Genomic DNA, 25,377 nt, shown 5'->3' with positions numbered 1-25,377 from the left:
CCATCCATCATTATTGCAAAGAGGAAGGGCCTTAGAGCCATTTCCTGACCAGGGTTGCCTACCCCTAATATAAGTGATAGGAAAACGAAGCTTCATGAAGCACTTGCAATATATATATATATTTCTTTTTTTACTCCTCTAGCTGGTGCTCTTTGTTAAAGGTGAAGTGGAAATGCAATCAATTTCCATTGCACTAGCCTTGATCTTTCAGCCAAGACCGCCATCCAGAGGAGAAAAAAATGATTGCAAGTTGTTCGTGAAGCTTCATTTCGCCATCACTAACACACCTTACTGTACTTATCCTTACCTTGGTGTTTTATTCGTTTGTGAACTTGTGTCAGTAACGTCCCAGTCCTTGCTCCCTTTATCCTTTATTTATGAAACTTTCATCTTTATCTTAAACGGTCGATTAAACAGCCATGTGCTTAGCAGCACATTAGGGGACAAAAACATACAAGCCTTAACAAAAACAAAAACATTTATTGGCTGATCACACAAAGTAGAAAAATAATTAAAATGATGCATTGCAAAATCAGAGATTTTATAATACAAACATTAAAATGTGGTGTAATGCGTTTACTTGCACAAGATAGACTGTCTGACTAAAAAGTACCAAAAAAAAAGTTAATTAAAATAAAACAAAGTTGCTGGGCACTTTTCACTGTACTTAATGAATCCAGTGCCAATCAAGAACTTTGCCAAAATCCATAATCATTTAGTAGGTTGAGCATTTACTGTAGCTTTTAGGTGTCAGACTTAATCATACTGCCAAAGTAAGCAGTTAAGGTCTTCAGTTTGTTATTGAGGAAATTCTGCTCCACCTCCACTTTTCCTCCTGGACCAGCCAGGGAGGCAATCTGTGGACAAATTGACACGCACACGCACACACCATTATATGCGCTGACACGTTTCAACAAGTTTCTCCTACAAATCACATCAGTAATCATTATGCAAAGGCAGGCCATTAAATACGTCAAGTAATATATTTGACATTTGCAATGTAGATATTAAGCACAATTGTTTCTTAGTATGACACAAAGCAATTGCACATTACAACTACAATAAGAAGCATTGTTATATGAATACCTCTCGAGCAGAGTCAAACAAAACAAATCATTATCTTTGTACAGATGGTCTCATGTCACTAAGTATAAAATTGTACACGTAAACACTTTGATTTGATGGCCATAGTATCTGAATACCCACACATTTTCTAATTTTGTTTACCTTTTAACTCCACACATATTAAAACAGTGAAGATTCTGACCTGTTCCATGTCTGCGTTACGAGGCAGGAAGTACACGATGTTGTCTGATATTTGCTTGGCCAGATGGAAAATCTGAAATGTGACAACAGTTAAGGATAGAAACCAACACTGCCTTTTCATTCATTGACCTCACCTGCTTCATACTACTTACTAGGGGTGAGGTCTATATGCGAAAAAAAGAAGCTCTGCTTCTATCCACTTCACTGATAAATGGGTATTGTACGCGAACCCCAAACATACAAAGTAAAAGGATATCCATCGGGCTCCATCATGGTCTTAATGTCAAACACCTCAGCGGTCAGGTAATCTGGTCCTCCCCAGGGGGGCGACAAGAAGACAACGTCACCACAGAGACGAGGCGCCAGCTGAAGGAAGTCCCCTTGCAGGAACTCGATTTGATGGGCGACGCCATAAACAGTAGCATTGTGACGCGCCAAGTCCAGACGGACTGGGTCGATGTCAACAGCTAGGACTGAGAGTAAATCGTGTCAGCACATGTGCTTCATAGGCATCATTTTCAGGTCATACCATTTCAACTCCTGGGCATTCTGTCACAGAAACAAAAATAAACAAATTCAAACCAAAACACCTGAGTGGTAGTTTAGGTACATTTTTGACAGGCTTTTGTCGATTGTTAATAGTAATAATTTCTGATGTTGCTTGATATCTCCACATCTGGACTTGGAATGTTGATTTGAAATCTCAGATGGAATAGACAACAGCAACAATGAGGAAAAGGCATTCATGATGATGATGTAACAGATTGAGAGAAGCAAACATATTCTCCATTCAGGCCTTATTTAAGAGATTGATTGATTTAATGTTGTCGGCTCCAACAAAACCTTCCTTTACTTAATCTTGTGTTACATCAGGTGTGGCAACGAACTGACAATTAATTTTTTTTTTTAACACCCTTTGGAAATAGTTAAAAAACTACAATATTAGACCAAATATAGCTGCTACAGTTGAATGACCCAAACGACCTAAAAGAGCTTCCTTCTAAATGGAAAAATAAATCCACTGAAGCTATTAAAGGCAAATTAATCTGTTATCAACCATAATGAGAAACTCTGGACTTATTGACAATGCAAAAACTAAATGCAGAGAATCGTGATAAGAAGAAACTGAAGGCTGTGTAAATAAAGGGTTAGCAAAGAAAAAAAAGGATGCCATTCATTCCCAACTTTGTTCTACTTAAGAGAGATTCTTGCCTCATTGTTAATGGTTTGTTATTTCCGAGTCTTCAAAAATTAACCCCATTGATTGAAAGGTGAAATTTGCCTGTTTCAAACCAATCATGGTTAGGAAAAAATGTATTGTATCACTGTGAAATATTACAATAGAAGACGACGTTTACCTCTTTTCCCAGTGAGTGCAAATTGGATGGCGTTTCCTCCAACTCCACAGAAGGCGTCGATGATCAGCTGCGTGTTGGAGAAGCTGGACTCCACTCTGAGGGCGATATGCTCGGCAATCTTCTCTGGTGTCACAGAGAACCAGCCCTCTGAAACATGTGCAGGTGCAAAATCACAAGGTGCGTCTCCATTACCCTCAGTTTTGCGCAAAAGCAAGCTGGTAATGGAAACACATGATTTTCGAAAAAACTCTCAGATATCGCAAAAATGTTTTTACGCTCTCATGAGGTGGTTTTTGAGACCTGTCGAAATAGAAGTATTTCGCAAAAGCGTAATGGAAACACTTTTTGCGCATTCCCTGTAGTCATGTGACCCCCGCCCGCCAGGAAAGGAAGTAGGAAGTACGGGGCCACTCGCTTTCGTGTCGGAGCTGCCTCCGGAGGGGATAACAAGTCTTTTTAAGCACAAAGCGATTCAGTTATGAAGCCAATATGCCGCCGTTCAATGCACGTCCCATATCGTTGCATGAGAAATGGCCATTGCCCCTGGCATACGGCGCACGTCGTCGTTGAAATCCATCTGTCCGCACCATAACACGAGTTATAAGCGCGCGCACACACACCAACACCAAATAGCCGAACCCGCCCGATGAGGGGAGGGAGATGTTTTTTAAAGTAATTTTAACAACACCGGGCGTCTGCCTTCCGTAAACATCATGAGCACCTCCTACAGAACTGCGAGATCCCGCGAGACGGGACATTACGAGAATTGCGCCTCAGAAGCGAAACGCTCTTCAATGGAAATACCGGCAAGTCGAAATTTTACTTTATGGAAAAAGTAGAATATCGCTTCAACTGTAATGGAAACGCAGCTATTCATGGCAATGCGTGATGAACCCTGAGACATCATTCCTCCTTTGCTTTATACTGTACCAACCTCTGTCCAGTCTGATTCCTTCGTCAAAGCGAGAGAAGAGTCTGTAGCGCTGAGCCCAGTATTTGGCCAGGTCTGGTTCTGCTGCCATGTCTGCCGGTATCTGCCGCTTCCTCCGTCGCTTACTGTTCTTCTTTGGCTTCTTTGCGTCTTTCACATTCAAAAACATAAACGTTTTTTATTAATTAAGTGTGCTGCAATATATGGCACACGTACAAAGTATAAGCATTGTAAAATGTGCGCATTGTACTGTATCAAAAGTCAGAATGCTCATCTGGATGATTAGAATAACTTCCAGACATTCTCCAGTTTCTTCCCATAAGTGTGCAACTTAACTCATTCACTGCCATTGACGGCTATAAACGTCAAAAATTAATTTGGACTATTTCCATTAGTAAATTTTTTCCCCCACTTTTGTTAACAAGAGTATGAAAACCTCGATTTTTTTTGTTGCACATTTAAAACAGATATGAAATTTTGATTAATCGCGACTTAACTAGTGAAGTCATGCGATTAATTACGATCAAAAACTTTAATTGCCTGATGCCCCAAATTTTTTTTCTTTTCTTTTCTTTTTCTTTTTAAATTCATTCACTGACATTGACGGCTATGAACGTCAAAATATCATTTTAACTAGTTCTTTTAGTTTAACATTTCCACCCCACTTTTGTTAACAAGAGTCTGAAAACCTATAAAATTGTTTATTGTACATTTAGAACCGATGTAAAATTTGTGATTAATCGTGAGTTAACTAGTGAAGTCATCCGATTAATTACAATTAAAAAAAATTAATCGCCTCTTGCCCCTAATTTTTAATAATCTTTTTTTTTTTTAATGAATTTATGGCAGTGAATAAGTTAATAATAACAATAGTAGGTAGCCATAGCCAGTCTAGCCACCCAAGTGTCTCAATAATGCATACTGTACTTTGAACTTTAGATACAGGTCTCAAGTTGAAATATCCAATTTGAAACTGACAGTTTCGTACTCACCGCCATTGTCTGCAGGTCTGTCAGGCAAGAGAAAGTCTGGGACTTCCAGACATTCAAGATTCCTATTGTGCTCCTCGCTCAGGCAGCTCTGAGTGATGTCCTCCTCAGTATTCAAAAAAGCCGGACTCTCCTCTTCCATTGATTTACTACGAATAAGTGCAATGCCCTCACTACTCGCATCATATTTCTCTGTGGAACCTGAAGTGCAAGGCTTCTCCTCAGAGTGCACGCTTCCTCGTTGAGGCTGTTCTTGCTCGTTTACAGGCATTTGTGCCTCACTCTGAATCTTCTCAAGGAAGTTTTGGACCTGCGAAATAAGCCCAGCACAGTCAGTCTTATTTAGCTATTATTTTTGAGTTGAGGATGCGTTTTGAGTTTGTTTAGGGTTAACACTGACATTTTTATCATCGAAAAAAAGGTGACAGACAGATTATGTGATGATACTGCCTGTTGGATTGAATAGGATTATACATATTTGCAGGGACCAGGACTCATTTTCAGCCTTGGAGTTTCATGGCTCAGACCGGCCCACTTTAGTATATTTCATATAATGTATCAATCTAAAATAGCTTAACATTACAATAACCAACATCAAAATGACTTACTATATCACAATCAGAATATTTGAACAATTATGAAGACATAAAGTCAAGAGTGCTTAAGAAATTGATTTGACCGCCTGTCATCTTCTCTAAACGCAAGCCTAAATACGGCGATAATAAGGCAAGGTAAAGACAAAATGTCTTTTTTGAAGAGCTCAAATAATGAACTGCAATCACACGTTAACTTCTTTGTGCTAGAATGTGTTTGAATTACTATTAGCAAGGGCAGGGTACAAAATGCAAAAGTTAGCTTCTGTCACATTTAAAAATTAGTCATTTCTATATTTGTTTTCAATGTAATTACTAGCAGAAACATGATTAGCCAAACATGTAATTGGACCATTATTTACACATTATATTGTTTGTTTTTGTGTTGCTTACTCTGTTGTATTCATCAGGCACAGGCACTTCAGGGGTCTGCAATGATTTATACATTTGAGTTAGGGCGTGTTTGTATGGAGCCACAACACTGACAATAAGATTTGATATTGAAGAAAAAAAATGTCATTGTGGAAAAAGCTGCGTTGACATTGAAACAAGTATTGGCATTGTAAAAGGTTGTACTGAAAAATAAAATACAGACATCAAAAAAATTATTCATCATTATATCATTATTTTTTTAAGCATATTTTTTTGTATTATGATGTCTTTTTTTACACTTTTTTTCGAGTGTCACAGGTTTTCAGTTTCAACTGTGGTTTTCAATTACAATTTATTGGCAGTGTTTTAACGTTGGGGGCGGGGCTTTGAGCGCGAGAACGCCTTTCAGCTTTTCAGGAGAGGAGAGAACTCCTAAACCGCCTGTAAATCTATTTTTTTCCCCTACATATAACCTTGTGGCGTCAGTGTCAATGTTTCTGTAGTAAACAAGTTAGCACGTTAGCTAAATTAGCATGACATGATGCATAATATCATATGTATATCTATCATACCAACAAAGGAAATAACTGTTTACCCCAACAACAAACCGTACATTACTAAGGAGGTTAAAGACTGTATTAACCGCAAAAAAAGGGCATTTAAGAACCAGGACAGAGCCCAGCTCAAACTGGTTTAAAAAGATCTCAACCACATGCTTAAAGAAGCAAAAAGGAAGCACAACGAGACTATAGAACAACACTTTGCTGCTAACAACTCCAAGGAAATGTGGGACACCATGAGGAGGATCACCAACTTGACTCCTGCTCAAAAAGGTCTCAGCACCCTAAATGACCTCCAGAAGGCAAGGAAGCTGAATGACTTTTATTTAAGATTCGAAACCCAGGACTTCTCCTCTGAATGTAGGGAGGTCCTGAGGTCCATTTCAGTGAATGAGCAGGACTCAAGGCTGGTGATTCATCCCCATGATGTCCAATATGTTTTTAGGTCTGTCTGCACAAAAAAGGCCTCAGGACCGGATGGGATATCTGCCTTTCTGCTAAAATCCTGTGCAGAGGAGCTCACAGCGGCATGGCAGCCCATCTTCCAGAGATCTGTGGACTCACACTCCATTCCCAGTCTCTGGAAAAAAATCAGTAATCACCCCGGTTCCTAAAAAACAATGTCCTGTGGTCAATAATGACTTCAGGCCTGTGGCTCTAACTTCCATTGTCATGAAGTGTTTCGAGAGGCAAATGGTGACTCTGCTCAGGGGGGAGGTGGATGCACACTTAGACTCCCTTCAGTTTGCCTACAAGCAGGGTCGCGGCACTGACGATGCTATCAACAGCATCACACATCTGGTCAGCAAACACCTAGACGGCCCGAAAGCTTATGCACGTGTGTTGTTCGTTGACTTTAGCTCAGCGTTCAACACAATGCAGCCGCACCTGCTTTTGGGTAAACTGAAGGAGATGAATGTGAACCCGTACATCTCGAGGTGGTATCACTCCTTCCTGACACAGCGCACACAGCAAGTCAAGGTCAACAGCTCCCTCTCGGAACCCAGATTGATAAGCACAGGCGCCCCACAGGGCTGCGTCAGCTCCCCGGTCGGCTTCACGTTGTACACAAATGATTGTGTGACATCACACCCAGAGAACTTTATCATTGAGTTCTCTGATGACACAGCTATCGTCAACTTGCTGCAGGCCGGCGGTAGCCCACTGGACTATTTCTCAGAAATAGAGAAATTTGTCCAGTGGTGTGACCAGAATCATCTTGTGCTCAATGTGGGAAAGACAGAGGAGGTGATATTTGATCCTAAAACTGTTGGTGACCACAGGCCGGGTCGTCATTAAAAGCAACCACATCAGCCAGGTGGGTTCATACAGGTATCTGGGGGTCCACATCGACAACACACTCAGCTGGAGGGTACATGTTGGAAGTCTCTGCTCCAAACTCCAACAGCGTCTCTACTTCCTACGCAGACTTAGGGTCTATGGAGTGGAGCAGAGGATCATGCTGTTGTTCTACCGGGCTGCATTGGAAAGTATCATCAGATACGGCATTGCGGCCTGGTACGGCAACCTGACTGTGCAGTCAAGGTCACAGATTGCCGGTCTGATGCGGACTGCCATGAAGATCATGGGGGTCAGGAATCATCCTTCCCTACAGATGCTTTATGAGCGGTCCGTCACCGGACTGGCACAGAAAATTGTTACTGACCCGACTCACATTCTGCATCATGAGCACCAGCTACTGCCTTCCGGCAGGAGATTCAGGGCCCCCAGAACCAGGCTGAACCGCTACAAGAACTCATTCCTGCCGACATCCATCAAACTGCTTAACAACCGACATTAACTCAGTACAATAAGATATATGGTGCAATGTTGTGTGTGTGGAATATATGCAGCCGTGCTGTACATATATATATATATATATATATATATAACCACACATAACCTTGTGGTTAAAAGGCGGTTTAGGAGTTCCTGGTGAACTTGTATCCATGTGTATTGCCTTTAGCCAACAGAGGGCACGCTCTCCTCTCCTGAAAAGCGTTTTTGCACTCAAAGCCCCGCCCCCAACATTAAAACACTGCCAATAAGTTGAAACTGAAAACCCGTGACACTCGAAAAAAGAGTGTAAAATACAACCTTTTACAATGCCAATACTTGTTTCAATGTCAATGCAGTTTTTTCCACAACGACAATTTTTATTTCAATACCAAATCTTATTGCCAGTGTTGTGGCTCCATATGTTTGGCGTGTCTGACTTTCTTTACTTTTGTGAGTCCGGACACTCAGACAGAGTGTATTGTTTAATTTGTTTGGCTGTGTGTCGGCCAGCAGTGCTGGTGAGGGTGAGGGTGAGGGTTGGGGGTGGGGTCGGGGAGACAGTGAGTGAGAGAGCAGAGAGAGAGCAGAGAGAGAGCAGAAAGAGCATGACGTGACGCTTGCTTCAAAAATGTATATGATCCATTCTGCACAAAATAGCGGCCAAAAGGTCCATAATTCGGGCCGACCAAGCTGGTCACTCTCGGTCTGGCTACGTCTACCAAAAGCACTTTAATTGCTGCTTTTGAAACAAACTCGCGCCCCGATTTAAACAACGCCCCCCTGGCGGCCAACTGGGAAAAATCCCGCTGGATCCGCCGTGCCAGTCCGTGCCTCCACTTGTCCACTTCTAAAACATAGAGTTTTACAGTTAAATATGTGTTTTTTGTATGCTTTTGTGGCCACTTCAACTCTGCTTAGTGTAGTGTTCACATTTCAGCTTAAGTGGTGTTAACCACACCAGAGTTTGGTGGCAGCTGGTCTAAGATCGCGTCTTCCAATCCGTTGTCCAGTTGCTTAGTGCACATCAAGACAGTTTTATGGTTGATGTGTTTTTTTTTTTTTTTTAATAAATATTAGTAATACCGACCTGGGATGTGTTAAACAATAATTTCAAACACACATTCCTACCTTTTGCAGGGTGGTGCTACACTGCGGCTGTGTTTCATCTTCATCTGTCTCAGTGAATCTGATGTGTTTGTTCACGCTGCTGCCACTTCTCTTAGAGCACCACCGCCTCTGACGCTTCGGACCCAAACTTTCTTTAAAGTTGAAAACACTGTCGAACCTGACGAACAGGTAAAATTTTATTATTTTTAGGTACATAAGTCATTGATGATATTTAATGTGCCGGGCTAAAACAAACTTGGCATGAAGATAAAAAAATAAAAATTCAATAAGAAGTTAGTCGGACGCACAGTGATTCTGGATTGTGTTTGAGTCCAAGTCTGTTCCAGGCTTCATTGCTTGCTAGATGTGGGCTCTCGTCCACATCAAATTCATGACTGCAGACAAAAAAATGTAAAAAGTATACAGTATACATTTCAAAATATTTGACTTACAACTGCACCACTATCTGTAACTTTTTGGGGGGGCTTTTCATCCCTTTGTTCTATTTAATTCATGCTAAACCTATTTACACTATTTCCAGCATTTTAGCTGTGGCATGTTTTGCTGGAGAATCCCGGCATTTGTTCCAATTAGCAGCCCATTAACAACATCTCCCCTGTCTCCTTTATTTGTATTTTCTGTGCTCTAATTATTTTTGCATTGTTCTTAAACCATTTGCACTAATGAAGCGTTTGAGGATGAACTATTTAACTAACTTATTTGATTGAGGGGGAAAAAAGGAATGCAGAAGATTTTCAACCTGCGTTTTACTTTACTTGGTCCTCCTCTCGAGGGATTTTCATCATCATCATCATCATCATCATCACCATCATCTTCCCCATTTGATATCTGATTTGTAGAACCCAAATGTAAGTTAAGGCTGCCAGCAGCCTGCTGGGTATCTAAATAAACAAACAGAATAAGAACAAACATGTTGATATACAGAGCATTATTGATATAAGATTCCATTTTGACTAGAGTGTGACATTTTTCACCTAAATAAAATTAATGATTATAATATTTAAGGGTGGTAAACATTTAAATGTGGACTATCATACATTTTCTTTAGTATCTTCAACCACCTAAAATACAAAAAAAAAAGTGAAACATGAGCAACAATTGACCCAATTCCTGATGATGGATCTACAAAACATTTAACGGTCAACCCTAATTAAAAAATGAATCCAATCCTTCCCTCCAGCCATCCATTTTCTAAATCCCTTGTCCTCATTAAGGTGAGCTGGAGTCAATCCCACCTGACTCTGGGCGAGACTAGGCATAGACCAATATTAATTAGATTCCGACAGTATGGTAACCGTGAGCAAAAATCACAGGTGAGGTATTTTTTACAACAGACTGGCAGGCTACTCTTGCCGGCTAACTCTGTCGAATAGCAGTTGTGAAAGATCTACATGGATAAAGATGAATTGAGTTGAAAGTCTCCCTCCCTCCGTCCTTCCTCTACCATGTAACTGCTCACCCCTCCCCTCTTCGCTCAGCCGAGAAGAAGAAAAACAAGAGCAGCTGACCTCTTGTCATTAGCGCCAAAGAGGCGGCCTGTTAACTGATCTCTGCAAGCAGCCAATCGGAGAGCAGAACTGCAGATGCTTACAAGTCCTTTTAAAAAAACTAAAGAAAATTATTAAGTTATTTGACTTTCATTTGACTTTTTAAAAACCACGGTAAACCATAAAATCAGTAGATGGTCCATGATACTGATTCTGATGCCTATCCTGGACTGGTCACCAGTCAATCATAGAGAACAATCAACTATTTATACTTGCATTTAAACATATGGGCAATTAAGACTCTAAAAACTTTTAACCCGCACAAAAGCACAGGCAGGGCGTTCGTACTCACAGAAAGGATGAGATTCAAACACAGAACCTGAAGCAGACGTGTTATTTCACTATCTGACTAAACCAATTTTTGCAAACCATACATAAAGTATGCACTCGAGGCACCAAACTATAAGGTAACACATTTTTGGGCCCCATTACATAATTCTGAAACAATGTGCCTGATGTTGTAATACAATTTACATTAGCTTCAACTCACCTGTGTGACGCGTTCCGTTCCGCTGTGAGGAAACATCTGATCTCTTGCCATGATTTCCACCATCACAAGGCTCAGAAATACAGTCTTCCGCTTGTCTGGTTGTTCCACAGTCAGTTGAGATGCTCCCACCTGCCTCTAAAGTGCAGTTCTTTTCGAGGAGATCATTCAAAACCTCAACACCACCTTGACCACCAGTCTCTTCATTCTCCGAGTGCGTCCCTATGCCGCCATCCATCCCCTCACCCACAGTTTCTTTCCAAGTGTTCTTCTCACGAGATAAGTCAGTGGTCCAGCCCTGTGCTGCCCAGTATGAGTATTGCTCCCAATAGTAATTATAAGTTTCTTCAGCGTGCTGATCCCAGGCGGCCTTGGTGTTGGGGTCGTCCCATGGGGCAATTACACAGCGGGAATCTTCTGAAGATCGCAACTCATCCGTATGTTTCTCCACCCAGCTGTTCCACAGAAGCGCTTCACCTTGTTGAGCTTTAACATACAGGAATACATAAAACAACAGATATACCCAACTAAAAGACAGTTTAGATATGTTGTCAAGCAGGGCTGTAGGCACACAAACATAACTTAGCGGAACATTCCATGCAGTGGATGTCAGACCATGATAAATCACGCTAGCTTACTAGGATTCCATTATAAGGTTGTGCAAGTAATGTGTTCAATTGTCTTTTGGACTGGATAAATGGGTGTCTGAGGTACAGTAGTTTGATCCAAAATGATTAGACACACTCTGTCATTAAAAAAAAATGGAGAGAATTTGTCCACATTTGGACTGGAATTTTAGCATCAATCCTACCCCAATATGTCTCCCAGCCAGCATCATTGACAGGTGGAGTTTCTACTCCTTCACTCGGTGTCTTTGTCTTCTGTCCTTCGTCCAGTAGATCACTGATGTCTGTGCAAACTTAAAACATACAAATCACAGTGAATAATGAGGATACATTTTGTGGTTGAATGAGGGTTGGTGGCCTGGGAGGAGTTTAGGGTGAGCCTTTTTAATTTGTCTTTTAAATCTGCCCTGTCTGGAATGCTTTTGTTAGACTTGATTTTGTGTAATTAATGATGGCGCAACATCCATGCCCAATTGCTAGCATTATTAGGTTCTGGTTGAACCAATGGGATAAGGAAAAAGCCAGTGTTTTTATGGAGCATGAAGGCCCTCAACAAAGACTGTTACTTGGTTCAACATTATTGCTTTTTAATAATAACACCGCAGTCAAATTCCTACATAATACATTATGTCAGTGATGCAGACAACCAAGGAAATCTTGTCTACAGTAACCAGAACCAAGCACAACAATTGCTGGTTTAAAAAAAAAAAAGATATAAAAATTTGGTCTCTATTACCTTTGTCAGTAAATTGTGAATCTTCCTCTTCTTCCTCGAGTGATTCTGTCTGAAAGGTAACTGTTCGTTCAGTCGATCTCTTCTCCTGCCACATGATCAAAAAATATAATTCAGACCTGGCATAACTACTCATACATCTGATGACAATAATATGGTATTAGTAACAGACGGTTACAGCATTCACACTTGAAAAGTACCTCTTTACGCTGTTTGGAAGAACTGGCAAAAGCAAGAGGCAGACCCATGCTAAGCATCAACTGAGCTTCTTCATCTAAACATTCAACTTCCTCATCACCCTCCTCGTCTTCATTTTCCGCTTCTACAGACAAGGGAATGGTGTAAGATGACTCAAATGTTCTATCTAGCCAATGAGTCACCCTTGTGTTTTTATCTGGGAGATTTAAAGGACACAGGCACTAACGATACACCCAGTGACGTCTGAAAGAAACACACACCGTTGTAATTATAATACAGTACTATAATTATGACTTGCCTTGGATTGCAGCGTCTGCCTGCACAGGTGAGAGAAGCCTATTATCTGACCGATATAGCTCTCGATCACTAGGAGACAAAAAGACGATGAACACCGCATCTCAACAAATGATACATAGTAACAAGTGCGCATGTTTGCAAGACATAGTTGGACATAAGAAAAGCTCACTCACTGCACAAAAACTCTAGAGCAGCAGCAGTGTATTACTTCTTCGGATGCATGTCTTCTGCTGAAGAATACGTCTGCCACAACTGTCACCGTGTTCTTTTCCAGCATCATGACAGAAACGGCACGCCAATTTAGTGGCTAAATCAGCTCAACAAAATCAAATTTATTAATCGTACCAGTGTGCGAAAAAAGTAGTTCCGTATCACGAGCGTGTCCCGGAAGCTTCCGGCAACAATTTTTCCAGAATAATAGCAGATGCCGAAGTTCGTGATCTGTGGTTACCAACATATTTTGTTCATGATATTTTCCACATTCATCCAAATAACTCATTTTGTATTTATTATACTGTATATTAAATACATTATATTTTTTTATGTTTGGGGTTTCATTCCATTCAGTGGAACACGTTCTTCTCGAACACATAACTTCGCCGGACTAATTTCTATGTTACACTCGAAGCGTCCTGATCCGGAATCATTAGGAGGGCATTTGTTAGTTAAATGTCGTTGCGAAGAGTAGGATTTTAATTAATGACGCTACAAACAGAGTATCCAGCCATGGTAAATTTATATGAATTCATTCATGTTTTGTCTTGGTTACGCGAACTTAATTTCAGAATGTTAACACTGAGTTAACATGACGACACCACTGGCTCACCGTTTTGGTTTATGTTATTTCTAGTATTTCTACTTTTTCAAAAAGTACATATTTTTCCGTCTCTCTTCTCACAACATTCTGGCAAACTAGCCCCCCTTGTAATCATTCAAAACACGTTTGTCGTACGAGACAATGCTATTTTGAAATTGTGACGTCATAGCAATGTAATTAACCTCATCTGTATATTGTGAAAAGCAATATTTGTCTTATTCACCTAACATCTTCACCTAAAGCTTGAATTTAATTTTTTTCTCCTCCCTAGCTTGTTTGGCTGTAGTAGCAAATGCTATCCAAGCAATCTCAACTGTGTAATCAAGAGCCACATCTGCATTGAATGGCAGCAAGGCAGCAAGGAAGGATGTCAGATGCTGAGAACCAGTCATGTCTGATGGTATCAGAGGATGCAGTTGCCTTCCTAGTAAGACATTTCAAACTTGGCACAGTCTCTATTAATCTTGGACTGTTTGCAACATACTGTAAAAAGTGTTTGAGAATACTGGACGTTTAGTGGTCATTGTGGGTTTTTCTTTCATTAACAGAGAGAGGTACCAGCAGTTTTTTTGTGTGTATGTACATGTCTATGTATATTATTTAATATTACAAAAAAAATAGTAGCTGTTAAGCTATTGGATTTTGGTTTTGCATGTAGAAACTGTACTTACTGAATGTCCATTTGTTCACAGGTTTGTGGCTTTCATGCCTTGGAGGAATGGGTTGGCATTGGTCAGGTGGAGGACTACCTGAGTGTTTTGGAATACTTATTGTGGGTTTTCACCCCTTTAGCAATCGTCTTTATCCTGCCCTTCCTCATCGTCATCCTTCTTTACCTCTCAATACTTTTTCTTCATGTCTATAAGGTACACAAAAACAATGTCATTTGAATACGTTTTTTCCCAAAGTTTTTAAGATGTATTCATGAACAAACACGCATATTACTAGATTTTTAGTGACACTGCAGCTGCTTTCAAACCATGTAATTGAAAGAAAATACTAATAATAAGACAATTTGAACATTTTCCAAATTTGATGCCGACAAGAAAAGCTGTTTACGAGGGTCTGGTCTTTGCAACGTTTTGCAGTCTTGGACGAAATCTGGCATGTCAACATTCGCTACATGCGTGCACCCTCGCAAGTCTGCACTGCTCAGTGAGATATGGGCTTAAAGTTGCAGTGCTGTTGTTAACCCAGTCTGCATCTTTTATCATCTTACAGAGGAAGAATCAGTTGAGAGAGGCATACTGCAACAACCTTTGGGATGGAGCCAGAAAAACTCTAGCAACTTTATGGGATGGACATGGCGCTATATGGCACGGTAGGATGGAATTGGGTGGAATCTCAATTGACAAAATAATTAAAAGTCTTACTTAAATAGGGCATGAAAACTATTTGCTCCCCTTTTATTTATTCTAAGAATTATGTGATATATACTGTAGCAAGTAGTGACCATTAGTTTTATTTCCTGAATCGTTTTCTGAATTGTACAAATGGTACCTGGTTTGAAGTATCTAAAATGCGATTGGCTGAGCGAGGCTGGGGGTGGGATGTATTCGTTCAGGTCACCAGCCAAGAGGCAGAAGGAGGAGCCATGGAGAGTAAGAAAATGAGTGATCCCACCCCCACCCCTCATTATTATGTATTTAATTGTTTACATTGGTGCACACAGCAAATTGAAAAAACTATCAGTGATGTCATGAATGAATTGACCTTGAATATTTTGAGAAAAATAACCATAAAACCACCCTGACTTAAAATAAGTCATAAACTCAGGAATGTTGCAGTAATGCAGTGTGATCTGGTGATACACAATTCTCCTTGTTTTCATTAATTGTGCCTCATTTAATTTTTCTTCACGCCAGGCTATGAGATCCATGGGATGGACAAGATCCCCGACAAAGGGCCGGCACTAATAGTGTACTATCATGGAGCCATTCCAATAGATTACTACTACTTCCTAGCCAATGTCATTATCCAGAAAGGACGAACCTGCCACTCTGTAGCTGACCATTTCCTTTTCAAAATACCGGGTATGAGCTCTTTCTGATAGATACAAAGTCTGCAAGTAATAATTTCATGTTGATATTTCAATGGCTTTGACAAATAATTTTCCATTTTTTAAATTGACACACTAATCATTTTAGTGTCAGTGTTTCTGTGGTTTTGTACAAACATGGTGTTGTAACCCCTTTGAGTGATCTCATATCTTCTCTTCCTCGTTTTTGCTTCCTCCAGGGTTCAAACTACTATTGGAGGTGTTCAGTGTGATGCATGGTCCCCAGGAGGAGTGTGTACAGGCACTGAAAAACGGCCACCTGTTGGGGATCTCTCCAGGAGGTGTGCGGGAGGCTTTGTTCAGTGATGAGACTTATCCGCTTCTTTGGGGCAAACGCAAAGGCTTCGCCCAGGTCGCCATCGACTCGAAGGTGGTACGTAATTTTCCCTCATATACTCAAATCACTTACATCGCGTTTTAGGTGACGCCGGTATTCACATGCGACACACACATTTACACAATTATTATTAATTTTTTTTTAGAATTTGGAAACCTTTCACAAAGGGAAAAATGTTAATGACAATAGTACTAAAAGAAAACAGAAATACTGTTGCTGAAGTAATACTCGTCAAAAGTGAGGTTTTCTTCACATTTCCTTTGAAGTTGTACTATTAACAACGGTTGTTAACTTATTCACTGCCATTGACGGCTATAGACGTCAAAAATTCATTTGAACTATTTCTATTAGTTTAAAAAAAAAAAATCCACTTTTGCTAACAAGAGTATGAAAACCTAGATTTTTTTTGGGGGGGGGGGGGATTTAGAACAGATCTAAAATTTGTGATTAATCGTTAGTTAACTAGTGAAGTCATGTGATTAATTACAATTTTAAAAAAAATTATCACCTGACGGCCCTATTTTTATTAGTTTTTTTAAATAAGGGCCGCTTAAATCGTAATTAATCGCATGATAATTTTATATCTGTTATTAATGTACAATAAAAAAATATAGGTTTTCATAAAAATGAAATTAAATGAAAAATGGTTAAACTAATAGAAATAGTTCACATGAATTTTTGACGTCAATGGTAGGGAATGAGTTCAAATGATGCCAAAATGCTCATTAAAACTTTACCTGTGCAGAATTTCAAAGTTATATGATTTCATTTATCTCAGAAAGCTTAAATGTCACAAATGAAGGTTGAACAGGCTGCTGGTACAGAACTAATCACTCCAACTGTGCAGAAAGTGTTCTCATTTACAGAAACACGCACACTGTACATCATACACGGAATCACTAAGACTAAGAGGCATGCATTTTTCTTCAATGACTTAAGTATAAATTGTAGCCTGCTGTACTAACTCAAACATAGCAACACAGCAATGGGTCTGAACTATCACAGCAACTTGCAACCACAAACTACGCCCCCCATAGCTGTCTTTGGTGTCTTCATGTACTTGAATTGTATAACAAATCATTTCAAAACAATAAAATACACACAAGTAGAGACCATCTTTCATTCTAATCTTATTTCAGCTTCCTCCACCCATACTGTATCATACTTTCTCTTTCAGGCCATAATTCCAATGTTTACCCAAAATGTCCGAGAAGGCTTCAGATCTTTGGGAACACTGCGTAAGTGCTGGTTAAACTGTTTGGCAATAATTATTTCGCAATCTTTTTGCTCCTTAATCCAATATTGATTTCACTTCTGTTCACCAGCAGCCATTTCATTAGCAACAGTCCAGTGCAAACTTCCACTGGATAATAATGCAAAACTGGGTTTTAATTGCCGTTATTAATTAATTCATGGTGGTAAATATTATATTATTTTAATTAACCTTTTTTTTTCCCAACAAACATTAATGTTGTGATTATCTCTGTCTTTCTCGCCAGGATTTTTCCGTTGGATGTATGAGTCATTTCGTCTTCCCGTAGCTCCTGTTTATGGTGGATTCCCAGTGAAGTTCCGAACATTCCTTGGCGATCCGATCCCCTATGACCCCAATGTAACGGCTTCAGAGCTGGCTGAAAAAGTACGCTCACGACACGACATTGTTTTTAAATTCTAACTAACTGAGAGAAGGCAAAGCGCACACCCCTGTATAGAGACAATCCAGAGTTGCAGAGTCATGAGATTGGCACGCAAATTTCATGGTGTGACTGTGCTTAAATATTATTCCAATATGAATTATAATGGTGCCTTGTGATACAAATTTAATTTGTTTTGTATCCACGCTCATAACTCAAAACATTTATAGCTCAAAACACATTTTCCCATTGAAATGACTGGAAATCATATGAATCCATTCCAGCCTTCCACTAAAAAAATTGTAATGTGTATTTTAATGAGTAAAAACAGCTCTCCATAGTGTTGTACTGTATAAGAACATACAATTATGACATCATTTAACAGACTTTAAAAGAATTTAGCATTTATTTCCACATTGCATCAATTGAATGCTGCTCTTTCAAGTCTGCCCGCCTTAGCCAAATGGGGGCAGTACTGTATAAAACAAAATCAGAGCCATATATAGAGAGAGTTTGGCCAACTCGATTTCAGCAGGGTAACAAGATGGCGTCCCATTTGTCATGTGACCAGCAGCGTGAATGGTCAACTGCTGGTCACATGACAAATGGGACGCCATCTTGTTACCCTGCTGAAATCGAGTTGGCCAAACTCTCTATATATGGCTCTGAAACAAATGGATATACTGTTCAATGAGATGTTGGTGTGAAATTTGTGAATCCTATTTGAGTTCTAGGCAGTGTCCTTGACTGGATGCAGCAGGCAGCCATGTCATGTCCTGCCCTGCCTAGAACTCAAGTGACATTCATAATAACTCAAGTCCCCTCTCAATACTCAGTACGGAACTAATATTAGTTGGTTTAGGCAAAGAATATGAATGTGAATAGAGATGAAACAATTCAAGATTATCAAATTAATCGACCTCTATTTTGATAATTGATTGATTGTTTAGCAACATTGTTTAAATCTTGAAATTGTTAAAAATACTTGGAATTTCAGACTCCCGACAGTAAATATTCTCCAATTTGAAGCCCTCCATAAAAGAAGACACTTTATCTATTTGTTAAATCACAATAAGACATTTGCAAACATCTTTGGTTGCGTATTTCTATATGTGCCCTGTGATCGACTGGCAAGTATAGCCTGTCGCCCAAAACTGGGGTCGGTTCCAGTTCATCCATCCATCCATGGACATGAACGGGAAAAGTGTTTGTACGGATGACAGGCCACTTTCATATGTTCTGCAAAATTGCCGCATTGGACATCTCGACTGACTGTTGAAACGGCATTTCTTTGGGTGTGCGCCTTCGAACCCATCAAAGCGGGGATGCTGCGTCTGTCACACCCAGAAAATCATAGATCGACTTTGACCACGTCATTCCTAACAGTGTTTCTCTCAAAATGTTGTGACACAGGAAAAAAACTGCTTTGACAGACAGTGTGAAAGGAGCTATGGAGGTCAGAAAACACGAAGGAATCTTGTTTTTTGTCTTTGTTTCAAGAATAATCTCTTCTACAGCAAAAAAAGAATGTCAATTTACAACTAAAGAGACCCAAGTGACAGTGCACTCTACACTATTTGACCTTAATTGCCTCAAGATACCAACAATCAGTCTTATAATTGTCAGAATTAGTCTTCCGTGTTGTACTGATGTGTTGAGACGATTATCCTTTTTTCTCTGCAGGTGAAACAGTCTGTCCAGTCCCTCATAGACAAGCACCAGCAGATCCCGGGGAACATCCTGAGAGCCCTCCTGGAGAGGTTCCACACCAAATACAAAGCTGAATAGCATCAGCATACACAACATTACCCATCAGATGAGCAGAATGAAAATGGGACACACAGTTGAAGGTGTTTGTTCAAAATGGCAGACAAGGCTGGGAAGGTGCATTTTCGACGTCAGAAGGATGGCGTCCAAGTGGGAAACTTGAAGTTTGGATTTGATGTATCTTTTGTGACACAATTCTTGAAACTTTTCTGGCACAGACTTGACAAAACTGCTACTTGCATAGTTCCTGTGCCAAACACAGACGACTGGTTTCCTCTCAATTCATGTTCTTTGGGTTATAAAGTGTGTGCGTGTGACAGTCAGTGTTTGCATTGACTTGTTTTATACACATTGTCGCTGCTATGTGAAAAACACTTATGTCAATATTTTTCCCCTTTTTTTTTAGGTTTTGGAGATGTCTGCATTCAGTTCCATCCCCAAACCTTTTTTTTTTTTAATGGACATAAGTGTTTTTCACATAGAAGCGCTGATATTATCAAAGCTAGACTTCTTGAAATATCCTGAACTTTTTGAGTTTTTGTTTTAATCTTGATTTTTTTGGGGAGGGGGGATAATGGTAGCAAGAGTTCAGTAGCCCTGCTACAGCCTACTTAATGGGCAAACAGTATCAGAATTGTTGGTTGGAGCCACTCTTGACATGCCTTTGTAAATGTTTTATAGTTAAACTGAAGTCTTAACAGTTGCGACCAAATGACACCTTGGTCTAATTTTTGTTTTTTTATATGACAGTTTTTGTTGTGTTCTTGCAGCAAACACACCTTTGAGGTCCATTATCATTGGGGAGGGGGAATACTTTTTTGACCGATTCTGCCTTTTTTGGGGGGGTTGTCTTTTTCTAATTGACTTTGTTTGGTATTGCATATCAAGGGATCTACGACGAAAGTGAAAATAGCAGGAAAGTCCAAATTTGCCCCTAGATGTGTTGTGGCCAGAAAATGATCAGGGGTGGTGTTGCCACCACCAAAATGTAGCTACGCCCATTTGTATAATGTAATTTAAAGGCCAATATTTGAAAAAGATGATTGTTGGAAAATAAGCACGTTAAAACTAATTTAAAAATGTGATTTTTAGAGCCAGTCATCCATCCAGCCATCCATTTTCTAAACTGGTTACATATTGCAGGGGATTATTTTCAGTGTACACATTTGTCACTGTAAATTTATTTGAAAATTGCTCTTCGTGTGTTATTGTCCTGAACCTTTGGAAGTGACAAAATGGGAGTTGAGAGAAATAATATCTCTACCACTACGCGAATGCACAATTTGCAAGGTCTATATTGCGTATTAACAGAAGCTAATCTTATTTGTATCATTCCTGGATCATGGTTGCTTTGAAGTGTTTTAAAACATGCAGTACGTTTTTTCCTCCCTTTTTTATCGTCTATTTTATTGTGGTTGAAGATGCAGTGTAATTTATGACTTTTCTTTGCATGTAAACATACATATTTGCATGTATGTACTAATGATTCAACTGATCAAAATGTTTGCACAAATATGCTTTCAAATTGTACTGCCAACTCAGAGTTTTTGTAATAATTGGACATTTGTTGTTTAACTGAGTGTTTTATATCAGTGTCCTGGCTGTTCTATATGTATATGTGTAGTCTACCTGATTCTAAATGAGACAATCTAAATAGGGCACTTTTAAATGTAATAAATTTATTTTTTCAAGATGTTTCATTTGAATGAATATTGCTCCATTTGATGGAATTGTGTTTTTCCCTCTTGCTTTAGTGGGTGACATCTTTTTCAATAACTGCACACACGCTTACATACTGTAGATTTTTACCCAATGGAGAGGTCTTTGCAAGTTAAAAAATGAGATCAAGTTAAATAATTTCAAAACTCGAGTGTGCACAACCTCTTAAAACTGGCTGTGTGGCTCTACTCGGAATTAACCATTCACCTTCTAATTCACATTTTTGCTTTGTTTTCCAATTGGGTTATAAAGGTTTTGGGTAAGATTGATGGTGGGAAAAAAAATTTCATGATTCATCTTGGACATTTTTTTTTGTTTCACAAAAATCTGGTATTTGAACATTTCCAACTATATATTTTTCAGAGCTGGACAACTGGGAAAATATGCATAAAGAAGCCCCAATTAACCAGCACATTTGAACTCCAAAACTCCCTGCTGTGAATCAAGATTTCAGTCAACTCTCAAAGCTTTATTTTTATTTTATATAGGGAATTTGAGTTGGAGAGGCCCTCAATGCGCATGAAACAAAGGCCTTTTTTTCTCCTCCTGCCACATTCCACCGATCCAAATACAAAACAATAAGCGGAGTCTCGTCAAATTTGGTTTCTTGGCTTAGCTGTCACAATACTGGACTCTGTCTCTGCCTCTGCCTCTGGTGACAGGACTGTTGGGATCTGTATGAGCAAAAATATTGTAGGCCTAATCAATAACATTAAAAAGGAAGGTAGAAGTCTAATTTATCAGGCCATCAAAACTACTACAATAGTGAATAGGCTCCTAATTCCGGTTGTATTGTTTATTATTGGGTAACAGTTATTTCTCCGCATAATACAGGACAATTGCTAACCCAGCACAACAGCCCAACACAATCTGTACAAGTCTGCTTACTAGTAGCTCCTGCTTCATTAGGTTCCTTCTCCTCCACCTCCTCCTTCAATGAGGCCAACACATCTTCCCCCCTCCTTCCCACCACCATGACTGAGTCACCCAGTCATTCAATACTTCCTCCACTAGTGGCCTTGACAGCTGATGTTTCTGCTGCTAATGATAAATGTATATATAATCATAATAATGTTAACTATTGCGTTTTAATACGCATAGCAATCGATGTAAGAAAAAACACACACGTATATATCCCCCCCCCCACACACACGTGCTTCTGTGAAAGATTATTCAGCAAATATGCCCACATATCAAATAATATAGAAGCATTCCTTAACTGCTAACTGTGATCAAATAACAGATGTAGGTCTTCTTGATGATTTTTTGATGGTGAGCATTGCAACAACAATCATTCAATGATGCTCCATAACAAAATCATTTGCATTAAATGTACGGACTACTTGTTCTAATATTGAGCCATATTAAATGTGCTTTCCACCGGGCCTACCCGTCGAATTGCTGCTGGAACCTACCCCAGCATCATTAGAGGCTTTTCCACAGCCGGAACTTTTGGAGAACTTTTCAATTTACTTTGGTAAAATTCAGTTTGCGCGTTTTTCCACCGACAAAAATTTCCGGGGTACTTAAATTCTCCAGGGGGCATCCGGGGATAATCTCAGCAGCAGGGCCTTACTGAGCCAAACTGGAACTTTGAGGGGGCGGGCTGCACTTATGGAGGACCAAAACTGCCAAAATTAAAAAATAAATGACTAAATAAATACATAAATGACTAAAAGTGAAAATAAAAATGAATAATTTTCAAAAATTAAAAAGAAATACATATATATATATATATATATATATATATATATATATATATATATATATATATATAAATGAAAAAAATATAATAATACATATATGCATAAATAAATAAATAAACATATAAAAATAAATGTCGAAATAAAAAAATGAATAAATATATAAATAGAATTAAATATCACTCAATAAATAACATTTCGTCCTGGCAGAACATCTGCATCATGACATAAGTAAATGTGAGAGCGGAGTGTTTTATTTATTGATATTTAATTGTATTTGTATATTTATTTTTGTATTTATTTTTAGAATCTTGTTTTTTACTTTATATATATATATATATATATATATATATATATATATATGTATGAGAGCAGAGCGTTTTTATTTATTGATTGATATTTAAGTCTATTTATATATTTATTTTTTCGACTATTTTTATTTTTTGAATCTCGTTTTTTATTATTATTTTTTTTTATGCATATATGTATGTTTTTGTTATTTTTATTTCCATTTATATTTATTTTTGGGGATATAATTTTTTTATTCCAATTTTTAAATCCGTTTTTATTTTCACTTTTAGTCATTTGTTTATTTAGAATTTTGGCAGTTTTGGTCCTCCATATGTACTGACCAAGGCTGACTGGTTGTTCAAAATTGGGGTGGGAAGGGGGGGTTATTTTTACATCAGCTGGGCTCATCAAACTCATACGACATCAAACTCATTTGAATTAATTACCGAGAACTCTAAGACGCTGTGGAAACAGAAATGATAAATTCCCTGCGGAACTTTTACGACCAAGAACTTTCTTTACCCAGAACTCAAACATCCTGGGCTTGTTGGTGGAAAAGCAGCTTTTGGGTCCCCTTCTTCCATTAAAAAGCTTCGTAATTTTTGCACATTTGGTTGCACGTGGAATTACCCCTCTTACACTGGCGGGTAAAATCAAATCATTTGGAATAATTCAGAAAAAGAATCGATCTTTTGGAACGTTCGAAATACCTCTCCACAGCGACATCTGGTGGCCAATTCTAAAATATCACATACAAACAGTTGATAAAGAAATGTTGCCAGTGCCACCTCCCCAGTAAGGAAAGTAACTATTGGCTGCCATCACCTAATTTACACAACTGGCAATCGGCATATATTGTAATTGTAATGGACTCCATAAGAGAGAGGAATAATATTATGGGAAAGAAAAACTAAATAACCCCCACCCTCTCAAAGTATCTATAGATACAAATGAGCTTTTTGCTGCTGATTCTTGGTTTGTTTTTATTTTTACCTTGAAAATAGATTATTTCTCAACATAACTTCATGACTTTCATGCTTTGACCCACTTTACCATCACGTTTAATCAAGCTTATTTATTATTTATTTTTTACTGTCTTCCAAGTGTAAGTTTACTCTGTTTAGACTGGGATCATTGTTTTTTCCCCCTTCTTTTTTTAAAGTCAAGTCTTGGCAGTGTTTTTTTTTTTTTTTTGTGCACTCACATATATATGGTGGTCTCCCAGGCGCAGGAAGCGAACTCATGCCAACCTGCACCGAAGGCAAGTGACGGTAACCACTCAGCCACCCGGAGCCCCTTGGCAGTGTTATTTAGGTACGTTAGCAACTTAGCATCTGCTAATTCGGCCGCCGCTGTCTATTATGCTGCAAAAAGTCTTTATGGTATTGGTCAGTTATTAAATTCAACTGTGTAATATCTATTAAACCTAAGCAGCACAAACGAACAAAACGGATTATTTCTCCCACATTTTGCGTGTTGGTAATTTGCCTTAAAATAGCTTCGTGCTAGCATCTGCTGATTCAGCCACCATGTACAAAGTGCCCGATCACGTCTTTCATTTAATAACTATACAATCGAGCTACATCTAGACGACTAAGTGATTCAGTAATTGACTCACCTGAAATGAAGTGATCGCTAAACACCCTTTTTATGGCTGCTGTGATCCATTGGCTACGAATTGGTTCCTCTTTTGGTAGCCTGGCGAAAGCTGGATCCTCGTTGTGACAGCTGGTCCACAACAGCTGTCAATCATTGCACACAAAGTGGCAGATGCGTTTTCTATGCTGCCAAAATGGCCGCGCTAACGCCCATTTTGGGATGCGTGACGTCAACGTCCAAATCTCTATAGATGTCTCCGCCAATCTGCAGTGGAGTAAATAAAGCTTTATTTGCCAACTTTTGTGACATCTTTAGCGTCCATAGCTGACTGTTACAGATTTCCTGTCCAATTTTTCTTTTCTATGTTTTATTTCATTTAAATGTATGACTTGGTTTTGGGTAGATATGTCTGTGCCACATACCACACAATGACATCATTGTTGCATAATAATGTACAGCTATTGCTGCTTTTTGCATTTAAATGACCCCTTCATAGATTGTTTTTAACATGCCTCAATAATGCAGTACACATTTATTTGGAGGAACACAGCTTTGGTTTCATTCACGATTGAGTAAATAACATGCTG

The 25,377-nt window shown here is 39.0% G+C and overlaps 2 protein-coding genes across 5 annotated transcripts; one reads left to right on the top strand and one right to left on the bottom strand.

The window, feature by feature from the left end:
• Window positions 1-460: 460 nt before the first annotated feature.
• On the bottom strand, window positions 461-24,935 carry tgs1 (trimethylguanosine synthase 1). 4 transcript variants are annotated; one of them, XM_077557448.1, is made up of 15 exons: window positions 24,810-24,935; window positions 12,866-12,933; window positions 12,570-12,691; window positions 12,373-12,457; window positions 11,822-11,929; window positions 11,014-11,496; window positions 9,716-9,857; window positions 9,264-9,350; window positions 8,977-9,133; window positions 4,548-4,854; window positions 3,559-3,705; window positions 2,625-2,771; window positions 1,523-1,739; window positions 1,268-1,346; window positions 461-857 (listed from the first exon to the last, which is right to left on the bottom strand). In XM_077557448.1, the coding sequence occupies exons 3-15, from the start codon at window positions 12,624-12,626 to the stop codon at window positions 744-746; spliced, it is 2,130 nt and encodes a 709-aa protein (XP_077413574.1). In that variant the 5' UTR covers window positions 12,627-12,691; window positions 12,866-12,933; window positions 24,810-24,935; the 3' UTR covers window positions 461-743. The 4 variants fall into 4 exon arrangements, with proteins under 4 accessions (XP_077413574.1, XP_077413571.1, XP_077413573.1 ...); XM_077557445.1 differs by lacking the exon at window positions 24,810-24,935 and adding an exon at window positions 13,038-13,239; XM_077557447.1 differs by lacking the exon at window positions 24,810-24,935 and adding an exon at window positions 13,038-13,239 and having other exon boundaries at window positions 8,977-9,124.
• Window positions 13,486-21,169, top strand: tmem68 (transmembrane protein 68). Its single transcript, XM_077559786.1, has 9 exons — window positions 13,486-13,593; window positions 13,953-14,108; window positions 14,374-14,547; window positions 14,903-15,002; window positions 15,547-15,714; window positions 15,920-16,113; window positions 17,255-17,315; window positions 17,577-17,716; window positions 19,395-21,169. Exons 2-9 carry the CDS (start codon window positions 14,025-14,027, stop codon window positions 19,497-19,499), a joined length of 1,026 nt encoding a protein of 341 aa, XP_077415912.1. The 5' UTR covers window positions 13,486-13,593; window positions 13,953-14,024; the 3' UTR covers window positions 19,500-21,169.
• Window positions 24,936-25,377: the final 442 nt, after the last annotated feature.

The sequence above is a fragment of the Vanacampus margaritifer genome, chromosome 2 (assembly GCF_051991255.1).
Source record: "Vanacampus margaritifer isolate UIUO_Vmar chromosome 2, RoL_Vmar_1.0, whole genome shotgun sequence".
NCBI classification, from domain to species: Eukaryota; Metazoa; Chordata; class Actinopteri; order Syngnathiformes; family Syngnathidae; genus Vanacampus; species Vanacampus margaritifer.
This window is presented reverse-complemented; position numbering and strand designations above follow the sequence as displayed.